Source organism: Lissotriton helveticus, chromosome 9 (assembly GCF_964261635.1).
Source record: "Lissotriton helveticus chromosome 9, aLisHel1.1, whole genome shotgun sequence".
Taxonomy (NCBI): domain Eukaryota; kingdom Metazoa; phylum Chordata; class Amphibia; order Caudata; family Salamandridae; genus Lissotriton; species Lissotriton helveticus.
The window spans coordinates 7144651-7166040 of NC_136070.1; the positions used below are offsets into that span (position 1 = coordinate 7144651).

The following is a 21390-nucleotide window of genomic DNA, read 5'->3' on the forward strand; positions in this document are numbered from 1 at the left end:
CATCATATGAAACTCTGTTCCAAACTATAACATCAGGAATTGGAAAAGCTGAAATGTTCACGAAGGACAGGTCTCTTTGTTCACGATGAGATGACGCATGAGGTTTCAGCACCAAGTTCACATTTGATACTGCAGAGAGTTCTGGGAGATAGTTTTCATTCATGAGTAAGCAAAAGACAGTCACTAGGCCAATCCAGAATAGAAAAAACAATATTCCAGTTATTATCCAGAGCTTTAGCCATGGCGAAACTAGGTCAGTCTAGTAAAGAAAGATGTAGAAGTCATGAAGTAGTTGTGTACGGGAAACTGGATCTGGTGCTAATTCAGGTTCACTCGGATCAAGAAAGAAGGTATCAAAATCGTTGAAGTAGCCAGATGCAGTTCGATCTATCTTTGGTTGCTCAGCAGGTTTTGTAGAACAGGCAAATGTCTTGTGTAGAGACAAATTGATGTATATATCAGTGGTAGACCAAATTGATATTTGGCTTTTATTTGTGTTTTGATGTTCTGTTTCAACAGGAATTCGTTCCATTTCATTGTTGGTAAGTCCATTACTTTGTATTGGTGACTCTTCGAATGTTATGAGCCTTTCTGTCTGAACTTCCTGTATGGTAGCGAGAAGAGAGCGCTACTTCCCAGGAGCCCATGAGGCCTTCTATTCAGTATTGGTTACATAGTGTGGTTTGATCAGATCGATGGAGACAAGCTCTTTTCTTTTTTGCCGGCAAGAGGCAGAAGAAGTACTGTTCTCGTTCCTTTGACAGCCAGGACAGGTACAGGCTTTCTGTATGAAGGTCCAAATTATTTCTTGTTCACTATTTTTTATCGGACCAGACCATGAACTTTTGGGATCCAAGCAGGTCTTGCTGTGATTGATTTGACTTCCCCAGTGGCGGTGCGTTTTACTTGCACATTGCTTTGTAGTGCCCAGAATTCATTGAGATCCTGTAAAGCAGCCAAACATTTATTGATGTCAAATTATTTATCTTTTGCCAGTGTGCATTCATAATTGAGATCAGATACCCATATTCTCATCCCAAATAGGACTTTGTAAGGAGTTACACCTCCTAGGGAACTTCTTGGCATATTGTTGAGAGCTCTCTGGACCCCATTTTGGTGATTGACCCAACTACCACCTGAAGCTAATACCCTTGCTGTTAAAGATTGCTTTAAGTCCCGGATTTTCCTCTCCATGACCGAGTTTCCCTCAGATTGGTACGGAGAGGAGTACCACAATGCAACACCCAAACTTCCAATGACTTCCATGTAAGCACTGGAGCTAAATGCGGGGCCACTGTCAATGTAATGTACCAACTGCGTATGTCCCTGTAAAGACTCGCAAATCTTGTATAACAGTTTGAGTGTCATCCAAGAGCTGAGGCCATATATCCATAGGAATCAGGAGCATGAATCCACTGCTACCAAGATATACTTGTAAGCCCCGTCTGATAGTAGGGGGCCTCAATTTTCCAAATAGACACACGCAAGTGGTCTGTCTGATATCAATAATGGTGTCTGCGCTGTACGTGCTACTGTGGAACACTTCATCTGCTGACAGATGTCACACTTTAAGACAAAATTCTTTCTATGTTTAGTTAACCATGGCCACCAACAGCATTGTTTCATTAAAGAAACCGTTGCGGTAACTCCTGCATGTGCAGAACCCAGACCCTCGTGTGCAGCTAGTATTAAACCTAATCTGCGATCCATGTTTGGTATAACTTGATCCCCCACTCCTGGAATCTGAGCATATAGAATGTTGTTTGCATCTAACTTGTGGGAGTACTTGAGTGGAAATGTCTTTGATACTGCTGAGCTGTTTTTGCGTGAAGCAATGACAGCTACCATTATGTCTTCGTCTATTCTCGTACTAGAACGGGTGATTGCAGCTACGGAAGCAGTTCATACTGCCCCTTTACAGCTTCATCAGCCAATGAATTTCCTTCAACATGAACGCCATCACATTGATGACACAGCATGTGTATCACGTGAGCTCTTGGTAGTTCGTTTTTTAACTCAGCTACCTGTTCTCATAGCAATTTATGCTTAAATGTGCAACCTTTGGAGTATTTACACACATTCTTACCCCAGGAGGGACGATATGTGTTGTATGACTAGACACAGAAAAAAGAATCACACACAATCAGTGTGGGGAATTCTCGATCTGTATTTATAAGTGCAAGTAATACGGATTTTAATTCTACCAGCTGAGCAGTGCAGTCTCCCATAGACTGTGTCTTCGTTCAGCTAGGATGGAACTTTCCGTCCCGCATACGACCTTTTACAATCACACATGCATCACTGTATTGTTGTTTACTCCCTACGGTCGGTTGAGCAGATCAGTCAGTGTAAATAATATATTCATACTGATCTAGAGGCATTATTTCCTTCGGGAGAGGATATTCTTGTTCATATTGCAGGAATGCTTGTGTAGAGTCGAATTTGTAATCTACATCTGTTGCCCATTGTATCCATCTTGGATGTAAAGCTTTATCATTTGGAATTCTTGCCTTTGTAGCAGCCTCTAAGGCTGGGACTGGAGTCACGACAATTATTAGTTTCCCCTCAGCCAGTGCATTTTCTCTCACTACAGTGGTCTGTACTGCTGTCAGAATTTTTTCTGTGGAAGCAAAACGCATTTCAGCGTTTGTGTACAAGTGTGATTTATATGCTATAGGTACTGTTTCGTCTGCATTGAAAGATAGGTAAGTGTACCCAGATTGGCCCGTTATAACACAGATCACCAAATTTGTGGGGTTTACACATGTGTGTAGGTGCTTGGAAGCTATCATATCAGCTTGTAAGGAATGAAGGATATCTGTGTAATCCTGTGTGCAATCCCTAACTGAAAAATCAGGTCGGCTGTACTCCCTCTTGTTCTATACCGAGCCTGGCATGGAGGTAGGATATTATTCTCGGCTATCCAGTGACTACGTTTACTTAAGATCTTTTTTGTGTAAACTTTTTGCAAGATATCTGTTAGACCTGTGAGCCCTAGGGTGGTCTTTCCCTATTTTTTTCGCCCTTGCCTCATTTTTCCCCCCTTCTTTTTGTTGGCCCTTAGGTCTCCGGGCACCCTTCCATGGCCAATCCATGTTCGGGTGCAGGTGCTCTCTACTCCAAACATGGCTGCCACTGGCCCCTGCTACTGCAGCGTGGTCTTTTAGTGTAGTACCCTAGTTGCCAGGAGCTGGCTGGGACCCCATACATTGTTGCAATGCCAGCCTGCCATCGCCTGCCCATAGGTAGAGTGGGGAAGCCCCTGGAACCTTCCAGAAGAAAGGCGGAGCCTATTTTTGCTGACTTAGAGAGTGGTCACCTGACCTGGGCATATTTAAGCAAGGGAGGGAACTTTTTTAGTCAGTTGGGGCATCACTGACCTGGGGAACCCACGCAGGAGATTTAGGCGGTAGGGCCTAGTCAGGGACTTATGCCACTGGGAGTGACAGGACTTAGGTGCTGCCTCTTAAGTTGAGTGAGGTATCCTAGGCTAGCCCACTGATCTGGCCCGGCGGTAGGTGAACCGAGGGACCATCTTCCGTGACCTGAGGAATCTTGTAAGCCTCCAACTCAAGCCCCCCCCCTCTTCAAGAAAGCACCTCATAAGGGCGCAGAACCAACCAAGCGCCGAGAAGACTACTTGCCCTTCATTCAGAGACTATTGGGGGATCGACCAGGTACTGGACTGTGCTGCCCCTGCGCACTCCCTGCCTCCACCTCGGCCTGTGCTGTCCTGCCTGTCTCCCCCTGACTGAACTGATCAAATTCTTGTCCTGCCTCACCCCCTGCTGAATCGCTTGAGGAGCGCTGTATCCTGCTCCCCTCATCAGCGCTGTAATCTGCCCTGGCTGAAGAGACTGCTGGGCGCTCGCCCGAGAACTGCCTCAAGCGCTTCCTTGCTGTGCCTCATAAGGAGTGCTCTAAGCCCCCCCGGGCGCGATCCTCACCAAGCGCTGTGTGCCCCTTCAAGCCCTTACCTGCGGGGCCCAGTGAAGCGCCGAAATTGCCACCGGGCAGCCCTCGGTGCCAGGAGAGGGCCGCCGCCGTGTGCGTGTGGGCCGCGCACGGCCCGAGACTCCGCTGTCCCTGCGCCGGCCTCCGGAGCTCTGGGGAGGCCGCCGCGACCCTCGGCCCGGCTGGGTCATGACTGGAGGCCCCTGTCCCCGGGCCTAGTGAATCCCTGTCAGCGCGTATTCCAGTCAGGCCGCGGTAGGCCTGAAGCCAGCTCCCGCCCCACGTGACGGGGGAACACCTCTGCCCCGCCCCTCCGAGCGCCGCGCAGCCATTGGTCCTGGCTGGCGCGCCCCTGAGGCGGGCTCCGTGATTGGTTCCTGCAGCCCGACCCCTCCTCTGTGGGTCCGGGATTGCTCCCCGGGCCATGGAGACGCCTGAAGGCCCGGGAACAGCCAGCAGCCTAGTCTGAGGGCCCCGAAGGAAGCCCGGGCCCTCCCGACTCCAGCATCCTCCGATCAGCCACACACGGTGGGCCTGCCCCGCAACTGCCCCCATTGCGGCGCTGGGCCGCGTGAGGCCTGCCAGAGGGCCGTAGCCCTCCCCTTGCAGCGAACCTACGCAAGGGCCCTAAGCAGGCCGAAGAGACAGGTAATACCCGGGGAGGCGGGCGGGAGCCTCCGAGTGCGCCCCTCCCCCGGGAAAGACTGTGGTGGGGCCCCGTTGGCCCTGTGTGAACTGGAACTGGGGCCAGAGCCCCGTGGAACGAAATTGGGGCCTGAGCCTTTTACAGGTTTAACCCCACGTTGGGGGACTGATTGTTCTTACCTGCCCCTAGGCGGGTCCTCCAGGTAGCAATGTTTTGGGCTGTTTGATCGGTCCCCTGACCCAGAGTTTTATATGCTTCACCTGTGCTTGATGCCATGTGTATTCATGGGTAATGAAATGTTAATCCTTGCTAATTAGAGCCTCATGAAATGTTTAGTGTTTAGCTCTTGCCAAAGGGATTGATGAAAGGTACTTTTACCTAATGAAATGTTTTGTTGTTCGTCCTACATGAAACCGTATACCTTTGCTGAAATGGTTATTGCTATATTGCACTGCTCCCTTTGCTCCTCCGAGGAAAATGCTTTACATGAGAAACGTTATTCCTGCTAACTGAACTGTACTTGAATGTCTCTTTAAGGAATTCCTTGCAGGTGCTGGTTTCATAAAATGTGTAGGGTGGTATACTACAGTGAATATTGAATTGCTCCCCTAATGAAATGCACTAATGAGTTCCTGATACCCTGATGTATGGATTGCCCTGATCTTAATCCTATATAAAAGCTATCGATTCTAATCAAAAGTACTGGTGTGGTCTCCATTATTGCGCCCACTTATTGTCTCAGTGGATGAGTGTGTTGTGTAGCTACTTTACACGTAAGACCCTGGTTGCCTACCTGCTCGAGCCAAGCTACCCCCGAAGAACTGGCGGTCCCAGTTCTTACATTGGTGGCGAGCGGTGGGATTCAGTACCTGTAGCTACCCAGCACCCTCGAGTGGGACAGAGTGCGCTGCAATTAGTTGGACACCTATTGTGCCTACAAGCTTACTCAATTGACCCCCCCACTGCCTAGCCTGCAGAGTGTGTAGGGACCTGTGTTGACCCAGCATTGTTGCCTACGTCCTAGTATCTTTCTTTCAAGTTCTCTGGGTCCCCACCTGACAAAATGGAGTTCCAGCTGGCTGACCTTGATGAGTACAAGGTAGTGCAGTTAAGGGAATTTTGTCAGGGGATGGGGTGCCGGTTGGGCAGAAAGCCGCAAAGGAAGAACTCCGCACCGCCTTCAGGGCATGGGTAAGGGCCCACCCAGGGGAGAGAGAGGATGAGGAACAGGAGGGACAGGTCATACAAAGGGAGGCGGGCACTCCAGAAGACCCAGGCCTGCTCAACATTGACATGTCTGACAATGTGTTGCAAGGAAGACTTTCCGGGGCAGGGAGTAGTGTATCCAGGGGAGTGCGTCGTTGCAGGAGTATGAGGACAGGAGGGAGGAGAGGCGATTGAAGTGGGAGCTTGCCAAGCTAGAGCACGAGAGGAAGAGAGAAAGGGAAGATAAGAAGTTTGATTTGGAGAGAGAAAGACTGGCGCACAAGCTCCAGCTGAAAGAAATGGAGCTGCAAGCATTGCAGTTGGGTGCGCCAGGAAGTCCTTATGGTGGCAGCGTACCAGGAGCTCAGCAGGAGCCCAGATTCTGGTAACCTAAGGAGGTGATAGCGAGCTACACCAAGGGGGATGACATTGCTAGGTGGTTGGAGGCGTATGAAGTGGCCTTGACCGCCCATGGGGTGCCCGAGAAACATTGGGGAGGTGGCCTGTACCGTTATATACCTCCAGATGTCAGGGACACCCTCCTGTACTTGGAAAAGGCAGACCATTTCAGGTATTCCCCCTCATAAAGGAGGCGCTCATTAAAAAGTTTGGCCTCAACCCCGAAAGGTATCGCCAGAAGTTCCGTGGCAGCCATAAGCTGTCCACGCAGAATTGGGTGGATTTTTTTGATTATGCCCATAAGGCTCTGGATGGTTGGGTGCGTGGCAGCGAGGTGCATGATTATGAGGGCCTGTACAATCTTTTTTTGAGAGAGCACCTCTTGGATAAGTGTTTTCCGGAGCTGCTCCAACATCTGGTGGACCGCAAGCTTACTGATCCCCGTGAGCTTGCGGAGGAGGCGGACATCTGGGTCAGCACCCGGGTGTCACACAAGGGCCCCGGGGGAGATGGCCCGAAAGGCGGACAGGGCGCCCCCCAGAGGAAAGAGGTGGGAGATAAAAGGACGGAGTTCTCACGAGGTCCACAAACTAGACAGTTTGGGAGAGGAGTAGGTACCCCACCTCAGTCCCGTTCCCCAAAACCCACTTACCCTGACAAGAGTCAGCAGCCAAAAGTGGTCCGGTGTTATGAGTGCGGAGAGGTCGGACACTACAAGGGAGATGCCCAGTGTCGCAAACGACCCCCACCCCCCACTGGTGGCAAGAGTCCCGGGGTGGCTAGTGTAGCGCTTGGGATGGAGCTGCCCCTAGATAGGGAAGGGGAGTGGACAGGCCTGACCCTGGTTTTACTTGGGGATAGAGAGATGGTCCCAGTGACGCCCTTACCATCGAATACTGCTAAGTACCAGCAGAGGGTGAAGGTCAATGGGGAGGAGGTAGACGCTCCGAGGGACACAGGTGCCAGCATGACCACCGTAGTGAGGCGGCTGGTGTCCCCTGAGCAGGTAGTACCTCATGTGTTCCATCCGGCCTTGTTGGCTGACGGCAGTATGAGCTACTATCCCGTGGCTCAAGGTCCCTTTGAGTGGGGAGGAGTGAAAGGCCAGTTGAGAGTTGCGATAAGCCCTGCCTTGCCTGTGGACTGTCTGCTAGGTAATGACCTGGAACATACCGCCTGGAAGGAAGTGAAGTTTAAGGCCCACACTGAGATGCTGGGGTTACCAGGGTGGACTTGCGTAGTCACGCGGTCCATGGCTGCCCGGCAAGAAGCTCAACCCGGGTTGGAGCCTGAGACAACGGCCCAACCCAATACTGGTCGTGAATAGGATAGTGTTGTGGAGGACACACCCCGTGTGATGGATGGGGAGCCCGCGGAGGTATCCCCGGAGTCCGTGGAGGTGGATGTCGTTCCCGTGAGGGACTTGCCGACCCTTGCCGAGTGGCATGTGGAAGGAGGGCCTACCCGGGAGGAATTATGTCGGGCGCAAAAGGAGTGCCCCACGCTTGAAGGCATGCGGCGACAGGCCGAAGCCCAAGTGACTGATCAGGAGACCGGCAGTTTTCACGTGTACTGGGAGAATGGCCTCCTTTACAGTGAGCCTAAGGTTCCGATGCATGGATCCTCGAGGGCCTTAGTGGTTCCCCAATGCTACCGGGCCTTTTTGTTGGAATTGGCGCATGAGACACCCTTGGCTGGACACCTGGGCCAGGACAAGACCTTTGCGAGGTTGGTCCCGCATTTTTATTGGCCCAGGATGAGAGTTGCCTCTGACACCTATTGCAAGACCTGCAAGACTTGCCAGACAAGTGGCAAGACGGGGACCAAAGTGAAGGCCCCATTGGAACCGCTTCCGGTGGTCGGGACCCCTTTTGAGTGGGTCGGTATCGACATCGTTGGGCCGTTGGACCCTCCGACCTCTGCGGGACACCGGTTCATCTTGGTGTTAGTGGACCACGCCACTCGGTACCCGGAGGCTATTCCTCTGAGGACCGTTACTGCATCTGTGGTGGCGTGGGCCCTGATGGGGATATTTACCCGAGTGGGATTCCCCAAGGTCGTGGTGTTGGACAGGGGCACAAACTTCATGTCGGCCTACATGCAGGCCATGTGGAAGGAGTGCGGAGTGACCTATCGGTTCTCCACTCCTTACCACCCCCAGACTAACGGGCTCGTAGAGCGCTTCAACATGACCTTGAAGGGGATGATCCGGAGCCTGCCAGAGGACTTGAGGCGGAAATGGGACATCCTCCTCCCTTGCCTGCTGTTTTCGTACCGCGAGGTACCACAGAAGGGAGTCGGGTTCAGCCCCTTCGAACTGCTCTATGGCCATCCCGTTAGGGGACCCCTCAGCCTTGTCAAAGAGGGGTGGGAGAAGACTTCGCAGAAGCTACCCCGTGATATTGTCAGCTACATGCTGGCATTCCGCAGCTAGATGGCCAAGCTGTGGAAGGAAGCCTCAGACAACTTAGAGGCTAGCCAAGCCGTCATGAAGGAGTGGTATGACCGCAATGCTCGGACGGTGGAGATGGATGCTGGACAGAAGGTGTGGGTCATGGAGCCTGGGGAGCTTAGTGCCCTCCAGGACCGGTGGACTGGTCCGTACGTGATTGTGGAGGGTCGAGGCCAGACCACCTACGTCGTTGACTTGAAGACCCCCCGTCAGCCCCATCGGGTGCTCCACGTCAACCGCCTGAAGCCTCACCAAGAGCGATCAGAGCTTGCTCTCCTCATGGTGACGGATGGGAGCGAGGAGGAGGAGAGTGAGCCTCTTCCTGACCTTCTGGCGGCCCAGGAGAAGGATGGTTCAGTGGAGGGAGTTGTCCTCTCCCCATCCTTGACCCCAGAGCAACAGAGGGACTGCCGCCAGGTATTGGCGCATCACGCCTCGTTGTTCTCCCTCACGCCTGGAATTAGACATCTGTGTACCCATGATGTGGACACAGGGGACAGTCCGCCAGTAAAAACCAAGTCTTACCGGCTGTCCGAGAAAGTGAAGAACAGCATCCAGGGTGAAGTGACCAAAATGCTGGAGCTGGGGGTGATCGAACCCTCCAGCAGCCCGTGGGCTAGTCCGGCCGTGCTGGTGCCGAAAGCGGCCCCACCGGGCACCACACCAGAACTTCGGTTCTGTGTGGACTATCGGGGATTTAACTCTGTCACCAAGACAGATGCTCCCCCGATCACACGGGCAGATGAGCTGAGTAACCGGCTGGGAGCTGCCAAGTACCTCTGCACCATCGACTTGATATCAGGGTACTGGCAGATTGCCATGGCCGATGGAGCGAAGGAGAAGACAGCGTTCTCCACCCCCGAGGGTCATTTCCAATTCAGAGTGATGCCCTTCGGGCTCAAGAATGCTCCGGCAACTTTCCAGCGGTTGGTGAACCAGGTGCTATCTGGCCTGGAGTCCTTCTCAGCGACGTACCTGGATGACATAGCTGTCTTCAGTAGCACCTGGGAGGACCATCTGCAGCATCTCCAGGAGGTGCTGCGGGCTTTGCAACGTGCTGGCCCCACCATCAAGGCTAGCAAGTGCCAGATTGGACAGGGATCTGTCGTCTACCTGGGACACCTGGTCGGCGGGGGTAAGATGCAACCCCTCCAGGCCAAAATTGAGACCAGCATGGCCTGGGAGCCCCCCAAGACTCAGACTGAGGTCCGAGCTTTCCTCGGCCTCACTGGCTACTACCGCAGGTTCGTTAAGGGATATGGCACCATCGTGGCCCCCTTGACCGAGTTAACGTCCAAAAAGCAGCCACGCAAGGTGATCTGGACCGCTGCTTGCCAGGAGGCATTGGAAACACTGAAGTGCGCGATGTGCACCGCTCCGGTGCTGGCCACTCTGGATTTCCAGAAAGAATCATCGTGCAGACGGATGCCTCAGAGCATGGCGTAGGCGCCGTGCTATCGCAACTCAACGACGACGGCCTAGATCAACCTGTGGTCTTCATCTCTGGAAGACTCCTCCCTCGGGAACGGCGATGGAGTACCATCGAGCGAGAAGCCTTCGCTGTGGTCTGGGCCTTGAAGAAGTTGAGGCCATACCTTTTTGGCTCTCACTTCCTATTTCAAACCGACCACCGTCCCCTTCGCTGGCTCATGCAGATGAGAGGCGAAAATCCCAAGTTGCTAAGGTGGTCCATTTCCCTACAGGTGATAGACTTTAGGGTGGAACATCGGCCCGGAGTTGACCACGCCAATGCTGACGGTCTCTCCCGGTTTTCCCGCCTTAGTGACGAGAACTCCCTAGAGGATGGGTAGCTCTCCCCTCTTTCGGCTGGGGGGGACGCATGTTAGACCTGTCAGCCCTAGGGTGGTCTTTCCCTATTTATTTCGCCCTTGCCTCATTTTTAACACCTTCTTTTTGTTGGCCCTTAGGTCTCCGGGCACCCTTCCATGGCCAATCCATGTTAGGGTGCAGGTGCTCTCTACTCCAAACATGGCTGCCACTGGCCCCTGCTACTGCAGCGTGGTCTTTTAGTGTAGCACCCTAGTTGCCAGGAGCTGGCTGGGACCCCATACATTGTTGCAATGCCAGCCTGCCATCGCCTGCCCATAGGTAGAGTGGGGAAGCCCCTGGAACCTTCCAGAAGAAAGGCGGAGCCTATTTTTGCTGACTTAGAGAGTGGTCACCTGACCTGGGCATATTTAAGCAAGGGAGGGAACTTTTTTAGTCAGTTGGGGCATCACTGACCTGGGGAACCCACGCAGGAGGCGGTAGGGCCTAGTCAGGGACTTATGCCACTGGGAGTGACAGGACTTAGGTGCTGCCTCTTAAGTTGAGTGAGGTATCCTAGGCTAGCCCACTGATCTGGCCCAGCGGTAGGGGAACCCAGGGACCATCTTCAGTGACCTGAGGAATCTTGTAAGCCTCCAACTCAAGCCCCCCCCCCCTCTTCAAGAAACCACCTCATAAGGGTGCAGAACCAACCAAGACTACTTGCCCTTCATTCAGAGACTATTGGGGGATCGACCAGGTACTGGACTGTGCTGCCCCTGCGCACTCCCTGCCTCCACCTAGGCCTGTGCTGTCCTGCCTGTCTCCCCCTGACTGAACTGATCAAATTCTTGTCCTGCCTCACCCCCTGCTGAATCGCGTGAGGAGCGCTGTATCCCGCTCCCCTCATTAGCGCTGTCATCTGCCCTGGCTGAAGAGACTGCTGGGCGCTCGCCCGAGAACTGCCTCAAGCGCTTCCTTGCTGTGCCTCATAAGGAGTGCTGTAAGCCCCCCAGGCGCAAACCTCACCAAGCGCTGTGTGCCCCTTAAAGCGCTTAACTGCGGGGCCCAGTGAAGCGCCGAAATTGCCACCGGGCGGCCCTCAGTGCCAGGAGAGGGCTGCCGCCGTGTGCGTGTGGGCCGCGCCCGGCCCGAGACTCCGCTGTCCCTGCGCCGGCCTCCGGAGCTCTGGGGAGGCCACCGCGACCCTCGGCCTGGCTGGGTCACGACTGGAGGCCCCTGTCCCCGGGCCTAGTGAATCCCTGTCAGCGCATATTCCAGTCTGGCCGCGGTAGGCCTGAAGCCAGCTCCCGCCCCACGTGACGGGGGAACACCTCTGCCCGGCCCCTCCGAGCGCCGCGCAGCCATTGGTCCTGGCTGGTGCGCCCCTGAGGCGGGCTCTGTGATTGGTTCCTGCAGCCCGGCCCCTCCTCTGTGGGCCCGGGATTGGTCCCCGGACCCTGGAGACGCCTGAAGACCCGGGAACAGCCAGCAGACTAGTCGGAGGGCCCCGAAGGAAGCCCGGGCCCTCCCGACTCCACCATCCTCCGATCAGCCACACATGCTGGGCCTGCCCCGCAACTTCCCCCATTGCCGCGCTGGGCCGCATGAGGCCTGCCAGAGGGCCGCAGCCCTCCTGCTTGCAGCGAATCTACGCAAGGGCCCTAAGCAGGCCGAAGAGACAGGTAATACCCGGGGAGGCGGGCAGGAGCCTCCGAGTGCGCCCCTCCCCCGGGAAAGACTGTGGTGGGGCCCCGTTGGCCCTGTGTGAACTGGAACTGGGGCCACAGCCCCTTGGAACGAAATTGGGGCCTCAGCCTTTTACAGGTTTAACCCCACGTTGGGGGACTGATTGTTCTTACCTGCCCCTAGGCGGGTCCTCCAGGTAGCAATGTTTTGGGCTGTTTGATCGGTCCCCTGACCCAGAGTTTTATATGCTTCACCTGTGCTTGATGCCATGTGTATTCATGGGTAATGAAATGTTAATCCTTGCTAATTAGAGCCTCATGAAATGTTTAGTGTTTAGCTCTTGCCAAAGGGATTGATGAAAGGTACTTTTACCTAATGAAATGTTTTGTTGCTCGTACTAAATGAAACAGTATACCTTTGCTGAAATGGTTATTGCTATACTGCACTGCTCCCTTTGCTCCTCCGATGAAAATGCTTTACATGAGAAACGTTATTCCTGCTAACTGAAATGTACTTGAATGTCTCTTTAATGAATTCCTTGCAGGTGCTGGTTTCATAAAATGTGTAGGGTGATATACTACAGTGAATATTGAATTGCTCCCCTAATGAAATGCACTAATGAGTTCTTGATACCCTGATGTATGGATTGCCCTGATCTTAATCCTATATAAAAGCTATCGATTCTAATCAAAAGTACTGGTGTGGTCTCCATTATTGCGCCCACTTATTGTCTCAGTGGATGAGTGTGTTGTGTAGCTACTTTACACGTAAGCCCCTGGTTGCCTACCTGCTCGAGCCAAGCTACCCCCAAAGAACTGGCGGTCCCAGTTCTTACAGTATCTATTAAGCTGATTGGCCCATAAATGGCTTCTTACTCTTTTCATATATAGGCACTACTCCAGCCCACTTCCATGTAGTTGGCACCGGTGCTCCTGAAGCGACTGCATTGAAGGGCCGGTTTACATGTGATGCCCAAACCTCTGCATCATATTTCGACAGGTACCCAGGAATTTTGTTGGGGCCCGGTGCCTTCCCTGTTTTATTAACAGCAATGGGTTCTATGGTCTCACTTATGCTTACATGTCAGCTAAATATTATATCTTGGCTCGGTGGAGCCTGTATAAGCCCAAGAAACTCTTTCTGAGTCTCTATTGCCTCAGAATATGTTAGTAAAATGCCTACTGCAGGTACCAGGGTCCAAATACTAGTCAGTGTTGGTAAAGGCATCCTTGCTACCATGTGCTATTATTCTCCAGAATAGAGTGTGATCTTTATTTGCGAGTCTTCTGTCTCCCTTCTCCAATCTTCTGAATGGCAAGTCTGATTTGCTGAAATCTACCAGTCGAAAACAGAAGGGTTGCGGTAAGTATTCCCTGTGCAAAATCCTGTTAGAACGGAGATCAGAATTTACCCCCCCCCCCCCAGCTTGTAGGCAAGCCTAGGCCTGAGAAGAAGCCCCCTTGACTGTCAAGGAGCTGCCAGTGAGGGCACAATGACCAGCCTTGCCCGGGAAGAACGCGTGTGCTGGCAGTGCCGGTGAGTGCATTGTGACGTGCAGGACATACCACTGTTTTCATACTATCAGTGAGTTATGCCATGAGACATCACCTGTAAATCATTAACGAAAAAACCCTTAAAAGAACATGTCAGGATCCAGCCTATTATACAGGCAGTGAAGTGTACCGTGTACTGTGATGATTTGTAATCCTCGGTTCACAACCTTAGTCGGTGAAGTGCAGTACTGATATCCCCACAGCCCCAGAGCACCCCTTGCTGCTTTGTCCATGGCACATAAATCTCTCCATGCAGGGGAGCAGGACAGTGGGGAGGTGATGCTTACCTTGTCATAGGTGTACCGAATGTCTGCCACAGAGATGCCAGTGATGAGAAGGAAAGGTACATAGTCACTGCCAGCGCCGGGGCCTTTAACGCTACAGAAAGAAGGAAGAGATTAGCTGAGATATGCTGAGGTCTTCATCTTAAGGCAGGTCTCAGGTTTGACCCCCAGCAAGTTATTTGGAACAGCACACTTTGTAATCATTAATATTCCAGACCAGGTCAGAATGACTTTTCTTAAATTCTCAACTTCCGTCTTCCCCAAACTACTCCTGAACTTCTGTATCTGATATGGGTTTTCACTGCTCAAGCCCTCTCCCCCCTCATCGGTACCAGAAAGGCACATACCCTGGGACGGACTTGTCATGCTCCGATGGGATGCTCGCCAGCCAAGTGTCATACACCGTCTTCCTGCCCGCCGCGACCTCAGATGGGTTGGGATTCTCAACCTCATGAAGAAAAGGGAAGAATGTAAGAAACCAGCAACCCAGACTCAGTGCCCTTCACCCAAGGACTAATGCCCCATGAGCCCGTATGGATTCATCTGGGTGCAGCCTCAACAGCTCACCCAAGGACCAATGTACCTTGAGACCATGCTGCAACCATGTGGGCACAACCCCAACACTTCAGACCCTGAACTGAAGACCCATGGGCCCAGTGGACGAACCATGTAGGCACAAACCCAACAATACCACTTCAACCCAAGCAGGAACCATGGGGGCATAACTCTAAAACTTTACTCCAGGACTGACGCCCCTTCTTCGAATGATGAAGGTGGTATGGTAGGCCAAGAAACAGTGGACTCAAGCATTCCATCTATCACCTTTTAGTATTCTTCACTTTGTTGTTTTCTCCTTTATACAACGATCACACAACCCATTATCTTGACTCGATGGCCAAAACCCTTTCTCCGCACAAAGGCATTAAAGGGGCCAAAGCTCCACCCAGGGCCCGATGCTCCTTCGCCTCAGGCTCACACCCTGAGCATTACCCCAGGTCTGAGCTTCTAGGTCATACTGTGGAATATACTCATGTTCACCCGCCAATGGCAACAAATATGGAAGGACCCCAACACTCGACCCCAGCACCAGTGCCGCTTCACCCTCAGGTTACACCAAATGGGCATCTCTACCACCATACCAGAGTGATGGCAACAAACTGGGGATGGGAAGAAGGGTTGGCCTAACGGCTAGGGTGCTCGACCTCGGACCTGGGGATCTGGGTTCGAGTCTCGGTAATGACGTCAAAACCTCCTGTGATTCTGGGCAAATCACTTAATCTCCCCGTGCCTAAAATGAAAGTGTGTCCTCATGTAACGTAACTGGTGTTATGTAAAGCGCTCTGATACCTGATTCGGTTCGGGTCTAGTTCGCGCTTTATAAAACTCTGCAAAAAAAACAACAAAAAAAACAGGTACAACCTCAGCCCTCCATCCTTGGGCAAAAGCCCATGCAAAGGCAGTAAATTGTCGTAAAGCCCCTCCGCTGGCGTGAAAATCATTCAGACCATTGCTGCACCGGAAGCACATCCCCCAAACACCACGTTGCAAAATCAATGCCCCTTCAACCCAGAGCCACACCAAAGGCCACGGCACAGGTACCAACATCATGAACGGTGCCTCCATACGCTGGGGCGTCCACCCCAACACCTCAAACAAACCCCGGGCGGGGTTTCCTTTAATACCAGAACCCCAAGGTCAATGCCACTTCATCGCAGCAGCAGTCTTACTTCTCTCCGAAACCTTTGCCAAATCAAACCATTAAAAGCAGCGAAAGTGCATGTCCCAAACATGCTCTCCTAACACACAGCCCTTTTCACCCCAAGACCAGAGCCTGTTCACCCCAAAATCAGCCTCCCTTCACCCAAGGAGCAGTGCCCATTCATACAAAGATCAAGGTCCCCCATGCCAAGGTTGTTTCCATTCCCTCCATGAAGACACCAGTCATTCATGCCTCAAACACCCTCCTGCAAGCGCATGCCTCAAAGGCCACAACCAGCGTGTAAAAGGTCCTACGTGCCTTGGACTCTTCTTAGGGACCCTCGCGGCCTCTCACTAAGAGCCCACCCACGTTCACTCTTTGCAGACTTCCACCTCTGGACCAAGAGACGATCCTCCAAAACCTGCTCTTTCTTCAGATAAGTCTTGTCTGAAATCTTGCTGATTTCTGGTCTATTAACCATTTTGCAGACTTCCTAGCACTGAAGGGGACATGTGTTGTGAATACAAATTCACAAATAAAAACATATTTCCAAAGTGAAGGTGGGAACTTGAGTGCCCAATCCTCAGACTCACCTTCTTTGCCGTCTCATAGAGAAGAGAGTTAAGAAGAGGGGTCGCCATCGCCCTGAAGGTGGCATTCCCTGAGAAGAAGACAAATTCACAGTCAGACAGTGAGTGAAATGCATCCTTCCCTCCCTTAAGCCCACAAATAATGGACTGTTCCATTATCGCACCCAAGGACCACTCCATCACACACTCCTATCATAGAAATCAACTGTTCTGTCATGTCACCCTATAATATAAATGGACTGTTCCATTATCTCACCCAAGGACCACTCCATCACACACTCCTATCATAGAAATCAACTGTTCTGTCATGTCACCCCCATAATATAAATGGCCAGATCCATTACCTCACCCAAGAACCACTCCATCATTCACTCCTATCAAATAAGTCAACTGTCCTGTCATTTCACCCCTGTAATAGAAATGGACTGTTCCATTGCCTCAAACCAGCTCCATTTAAATGAACGCCCTTCACCTCATCCATGCACTAAAAGTGGAACGCTCCATCATCGCACCCAGGGTGTCCCAGATAGTAACAGTCTAGAAGTCTCCCCACAGTGCAGGAAGAAGACCCCCATGTGTTGGGGTACCACTGGTATTGTTTCAGGAAACACCGGTGGTTTGGGGGTCCACCTTCAGAAATGATGTAATGGTAGGTCTGCATTGGTATGTTTTATTTCCAGTGAATTAGATACCGCCATGGGTGGGTTGTGTCCTGCCAGGGATAGGAGAGCACAGCGACATTGCTGATGACATCATCACAGACTGTCGCTGAACCCCCTGCTGGAGACCCTTCATTGTGCGTGCATGTGGCGTCACATGAAGACCACTCCACAATCCACGCACATCCAGGCACAGTAAAGAATACGAAACACCATCAACTAAAGCAAGGTATCCCAGCATGCCTTGCGGCTGCCACCATCATGTCTTGGAGTCAATGAATTAAAATGCCTAATGTTTTCAAATCTATCCTCTCACTCCTGGGGCACTCACCTTCTAGAGCCATGTCAACGTTAAGGTAGGCGATGGCCCTGGAGCCCAGCACCTTGGACAGCTCCTGCGAAGAGAGACCACATCTTTACACTACTCCCTTCTTATTCCTACATCACAATCATAAACCAATCCCCTCCTGCACAACCCTCATAGAGCCAAAGCACAGACTGTGGGAATCAGTGGGCGAGATTATAGGTCAGAGTGAGGTCAGCGTCGGGCCAAAGAGGATGCAGTGGTTAGTGTAGGCTAGTGAGGGTGCTGTGACACCGTAACCATGGCAACAGCTCAGGAAGGGTCAGTGATCACGGGTTAAATGAGGATGCGGCACTGAGCCCAGTGAAGTGTCAGTGTTCATGTGGAGAATGAGAGCACCGCCCTAGAAACAGCTCGGAGTGGCGTCAGTGTCTGGGGGATGAATGAGAGCACCGCCCTAGAAACAGCTCGGAGTGGCGTCAGTGTCTGTGGGGTGAATGAGGACATTGCACTAGAAACAGCTCTGTGGGATGTCTGTGGGGTGAATGAGGACACTGCACTGGAAACAGCTCAGTGTGGTGTCTGTGGGGTGAATGAGGACACTGCACTGGAAACAGCTCAGTGTGGTGTCTGTGGGGTGAATGAGGACATTGCACATGAAACAGCTCAGTGTGGTGTCTGTCGGGTGAATGAGGACATTGCACACGAAACAGCTCAGTGTGGTGTCTGTGGGGTGAATGAGGACATTGCACACGAAACAGCTCAGTGAGGTGTCTGTGGGGCGAATTAGGTACTTGAACTGGAAACAGCTCAGTGTGGTGTCTGTGGGGTGAATGAGGACATTGCACTGCAAACAGCCCAGTGTGGTGTCTGTGGGGTGAATGAGGACCCTGCACTAGAAATAGCTCCCTGCATTATCTGTGGAGTGGATGAGGTTGCAGTACTGGAAACAGCTCTGTCTGGTGTCTGTGGGGTGAATTAGGAACTTGCACTGGAAACAGCTCAGTGTGGTGTCTGTGGGGTGAATGAGGACAGTGCACAAGAAACAGCTCAGTGTCGTGTCTGTGGGGTGAATGAGAACATTGCACTGGAAACAGCTCTGTGTGGTGTCTGTGGGGTGAATGAGGACAGTGCACAAGAAACAGCTCAGTGTCGTGTCTGTGGGGTGAATGAGAACATTGCACAAGAAACAGCTCAGTGAGGTGTCTGTGGGGCGAATGAGTACATTGCACTGGAAACAGCTCAGTGTGGTGTCTGTGGGGCGAATTAGGAACTTGCACTGGAAACAGCTCAGTGTGGTGTCTGTAGGGTGAATGAGGACATTGCACAAGAAACAGCTCATTGTGGTGTCTGTAGGGTGAATGAGTACATTGCACTGGAAACAGCTCAGTGTGGTGTCTGTGGGGCGAATTAGGAACTTGCACTGGAAACAGCTCAGTGTGGTGTCTGTGGGGCGAATTAGGAACTTGCACTGGAAACAGCTCAGTGTGGTGTCTGTAGGGTGAATGAGGACATTGCACAAGAAACAGCTCAGTGTGGTGTCTGTAGGGTGAATGAGTACATTGCACTGGAAACAGCTCAGTGTGGTATCTGTGGGGTGAATGAGGACATTGCACACGAAACAGCTCAGTGTGGTGTCTGTAGGGTGAATGAGGACATTGCACAAGAAACAGCTCAGTGTGGTGTCTGTAGGGTGAATGAGTACATTGCACTGGAAACAGCTCAGCGTGGTGTCTGTGGGGTGAATGAGGACATTGCACAAGAAACAGCTCAGTGTGGTGTCTGTAGGGTGAATGAGTACATTGCACTGGAAACAGCTCAGTGTGGTGTCTGTGGGGTGAATGAGTACATTGCACTGGAAACAGCTCAGTGTGGTGTCTGTAGGGTAAATGAGTACATTGCACTGGAAACAGCTCAGTGTGGTGTCTGTGGGGTGAATGAGTACATTGCACTGGAAACAGCTCAGTGTGGTGTCTGTGGGGTGAATGAGTACATTGCACTGGAAACAGCTCAGTGTGGTGTCTGTGGGGTGAATGAGGACACTGCACAAGAAACAGCTCAGTGTGGTGTCTGTAGGGTGAATGAGTACATTGCACTGGAAACAGCTCAGCGTGGTGTCTGTGGGGTGAATGAGGACATTGCACAAGAAACAGCTCAGTGTGGTGTCTGTAGGGTGAATGAGTACATTGCACTGGAAACAGCTCAGTGTGGTGTCTGTGGGGTGAATGAGTACATTGCACTGGAAACAGCTCAGTGTGGTGTCTGTGGGGCGAATTAGGAACTTGCACTGGAAACAGCTCAGTGTGGTGTCTGTAGGGTGAATGAGGACATTGCACAAGAAACAGCTCAGTGTGGTGTCTGTGGGGTGAATGAGGACACTGCACACGAAACAGCTCAGTGTGGTGTCTGAGGGGTGAATGAGGACACTGCACACGAAACAGCTCAGTGTGGTGTCTGTGGGGTGAATGAGGACATTGTACAAGAAACAGCTCAGTGTGGTGTCTGTGGGGTGAATGAGGACATTGCACAAAAAACAGCCCTGTATGGTGTCTGTGGGGTGAATGAGGACACTGCACTAGAAACAGCTCAGTGTGGTGTCTGTGGGGTGAATGAGGACATTGCCCTGGAAACAGCTCAGTGTGGTGTCTGTGGGGTGAATGAGAACACTGCACACGAAACAGCTCAGTGTGGTGTCTGTGGGGTGAATGAGAACATTGCACAAGAAACAGCTCAGTGTGGTGTCTGTGGGGTGAATGAGGACACTGCACTGGAAACAGCTCAGTGAGGTGTCTGTGAGGTGAATGAGGACATTGCACAAGAAACAGCTCAGTGTGGTGTCTGTGGGGCGAATGAGAACACTGCACACGAAACAGCTCAGTGTGGTGTCTGTGGGGTGAATGAGGACATTGCACAAGAAACAGCTCAGTGTGGTGTCTGTGGGGCGAATGAGAACACTGCACACGAAACAGCTCAGTGTGGTGTCTGTGGGGTGAATGAGAACACTGCACACGAAACAGCTCAGTGTGGTGTCTGTGGGGTGAATGAGAACATTGCACAAGAAACAGCTCAGTGTGGTGTCTGTGGGGTGAATGAGGACACTGCACTGGAAACAGCTCAGTGTGGTGTCTGTGGGGTGAATGAGGACATTGCACATGAAACAGCTCAGTGTGGTGTCTGTCGGGTGAATGAGAACATTGCACACGAAACAGCTCAGTGTGGTATCTGTGGGGCGAATGAGGACATTGCACACGAAACAGCTCAGTGTGGTGTCTGTGGGGCGAATTAGGAACTTGCACTGGAAACAGCTCAGTGTGGTGTCTGTCGGGTGAATGAGGACATTGCACACGAAACAGCTCAGTGTGGTGTCTGTGGGGTGAATGAGGACATTGCACACGAAACAGCTCAGTGAGGTGTCTGTGGGGCGAATTAGGTACTTGAACTGGAAACAGCTCAGTGTGGTGTCTGTGGGGTGAATGAGGACATTGCACTGCAAACAGCCCAGTGTGGTGTCTGTGGGGTGAATGAGGACCCTGCACTAGAAATAGCTCCCTGCATTATCTGTGGAGTGGATGAGGTTGCAGTACTGGAAACAGCTCTGTCTGGTGTCTGTGGGGTGAATTAGGAACTTGCACTGGAAACAGCTCAGTGTGGTGTCTGTGGGGTGAATGAGGACAGTGCACAAGAAACAGCTCAGTGTCGTGTCTGTGGGGTGAATGAGAACATTGCACTGGAAACAGCTCTGTGTGGTGTCTGTGGGGTGAATGAGGACAGTGCACAAGAAACAGCTCAGTGTCGTGTCTGTGGGGTGAATGAGAACATTGCACAAGAAACAGCTCAGTGAGGTGTCTGTGGGGCGAATGAGTACATTGCACTGGAAACAGCTCAGTGTGGTGTCTGTGGGGCGAATTAGGAACTTGCACTGGAAACAGCTCAGTGTGGTGTCTGTAGGGTGAATGAGGACATTGCACAAGAAACAGCTCATTGTGGTGTCTGTAGGGTGAATGAGTACATTGCACTGGAAACAGCTCAGTGTGGTGTCTGTGGGGCGAATTAGGAACTTGCACTGGAAACAGCTCAGTGTGGTGTCTGTGGGGCGAATTAGGAACTTGCACTGGAAACAGCTCAGTGTGGTGTCTGTAGGGTGAATGAGGACATTGCACAAGAAACAGCTCAGTGTGGTGTCTGTAG

The 21390-nt window shown here is 52.1% G+C and overlaps 1 protein-coding gene across 2 annotated transcripts in view; it reads right to left on the minus strand.

The window, feature by feature from the left end:
• Window positions 1-21390, minus strand: part of LOC144780849 (putative N-acetylated-alpha-linked acidic dipeptidase) — a 327400-nt gene that overhangs the window by 127530 nt on the left and 178480 nt on the right. For both annotated transcript variants that reach the window (XM_078659345.1, XM_078659344.1), the window contains 4 exons: window positions 17230-17293; window positions 16243-16310; window positions 14298-14398; window positions 13954-14044 (listed from right to left, as the gene is read on the minus strand). In XM_078659345.1, the coding sequence (XP_078515471.1) occupies window positions 13954-14044; window positions 14298-14398; window positions 16243-16310; window positions 17230-17293 (324 nt within the window). The remainder of the gene's footprint in view (window positions 1-13953; window positions 14045-14297; window positions 14399-16242; window positions 16311-17229; window positions 17294-21390) is intronic.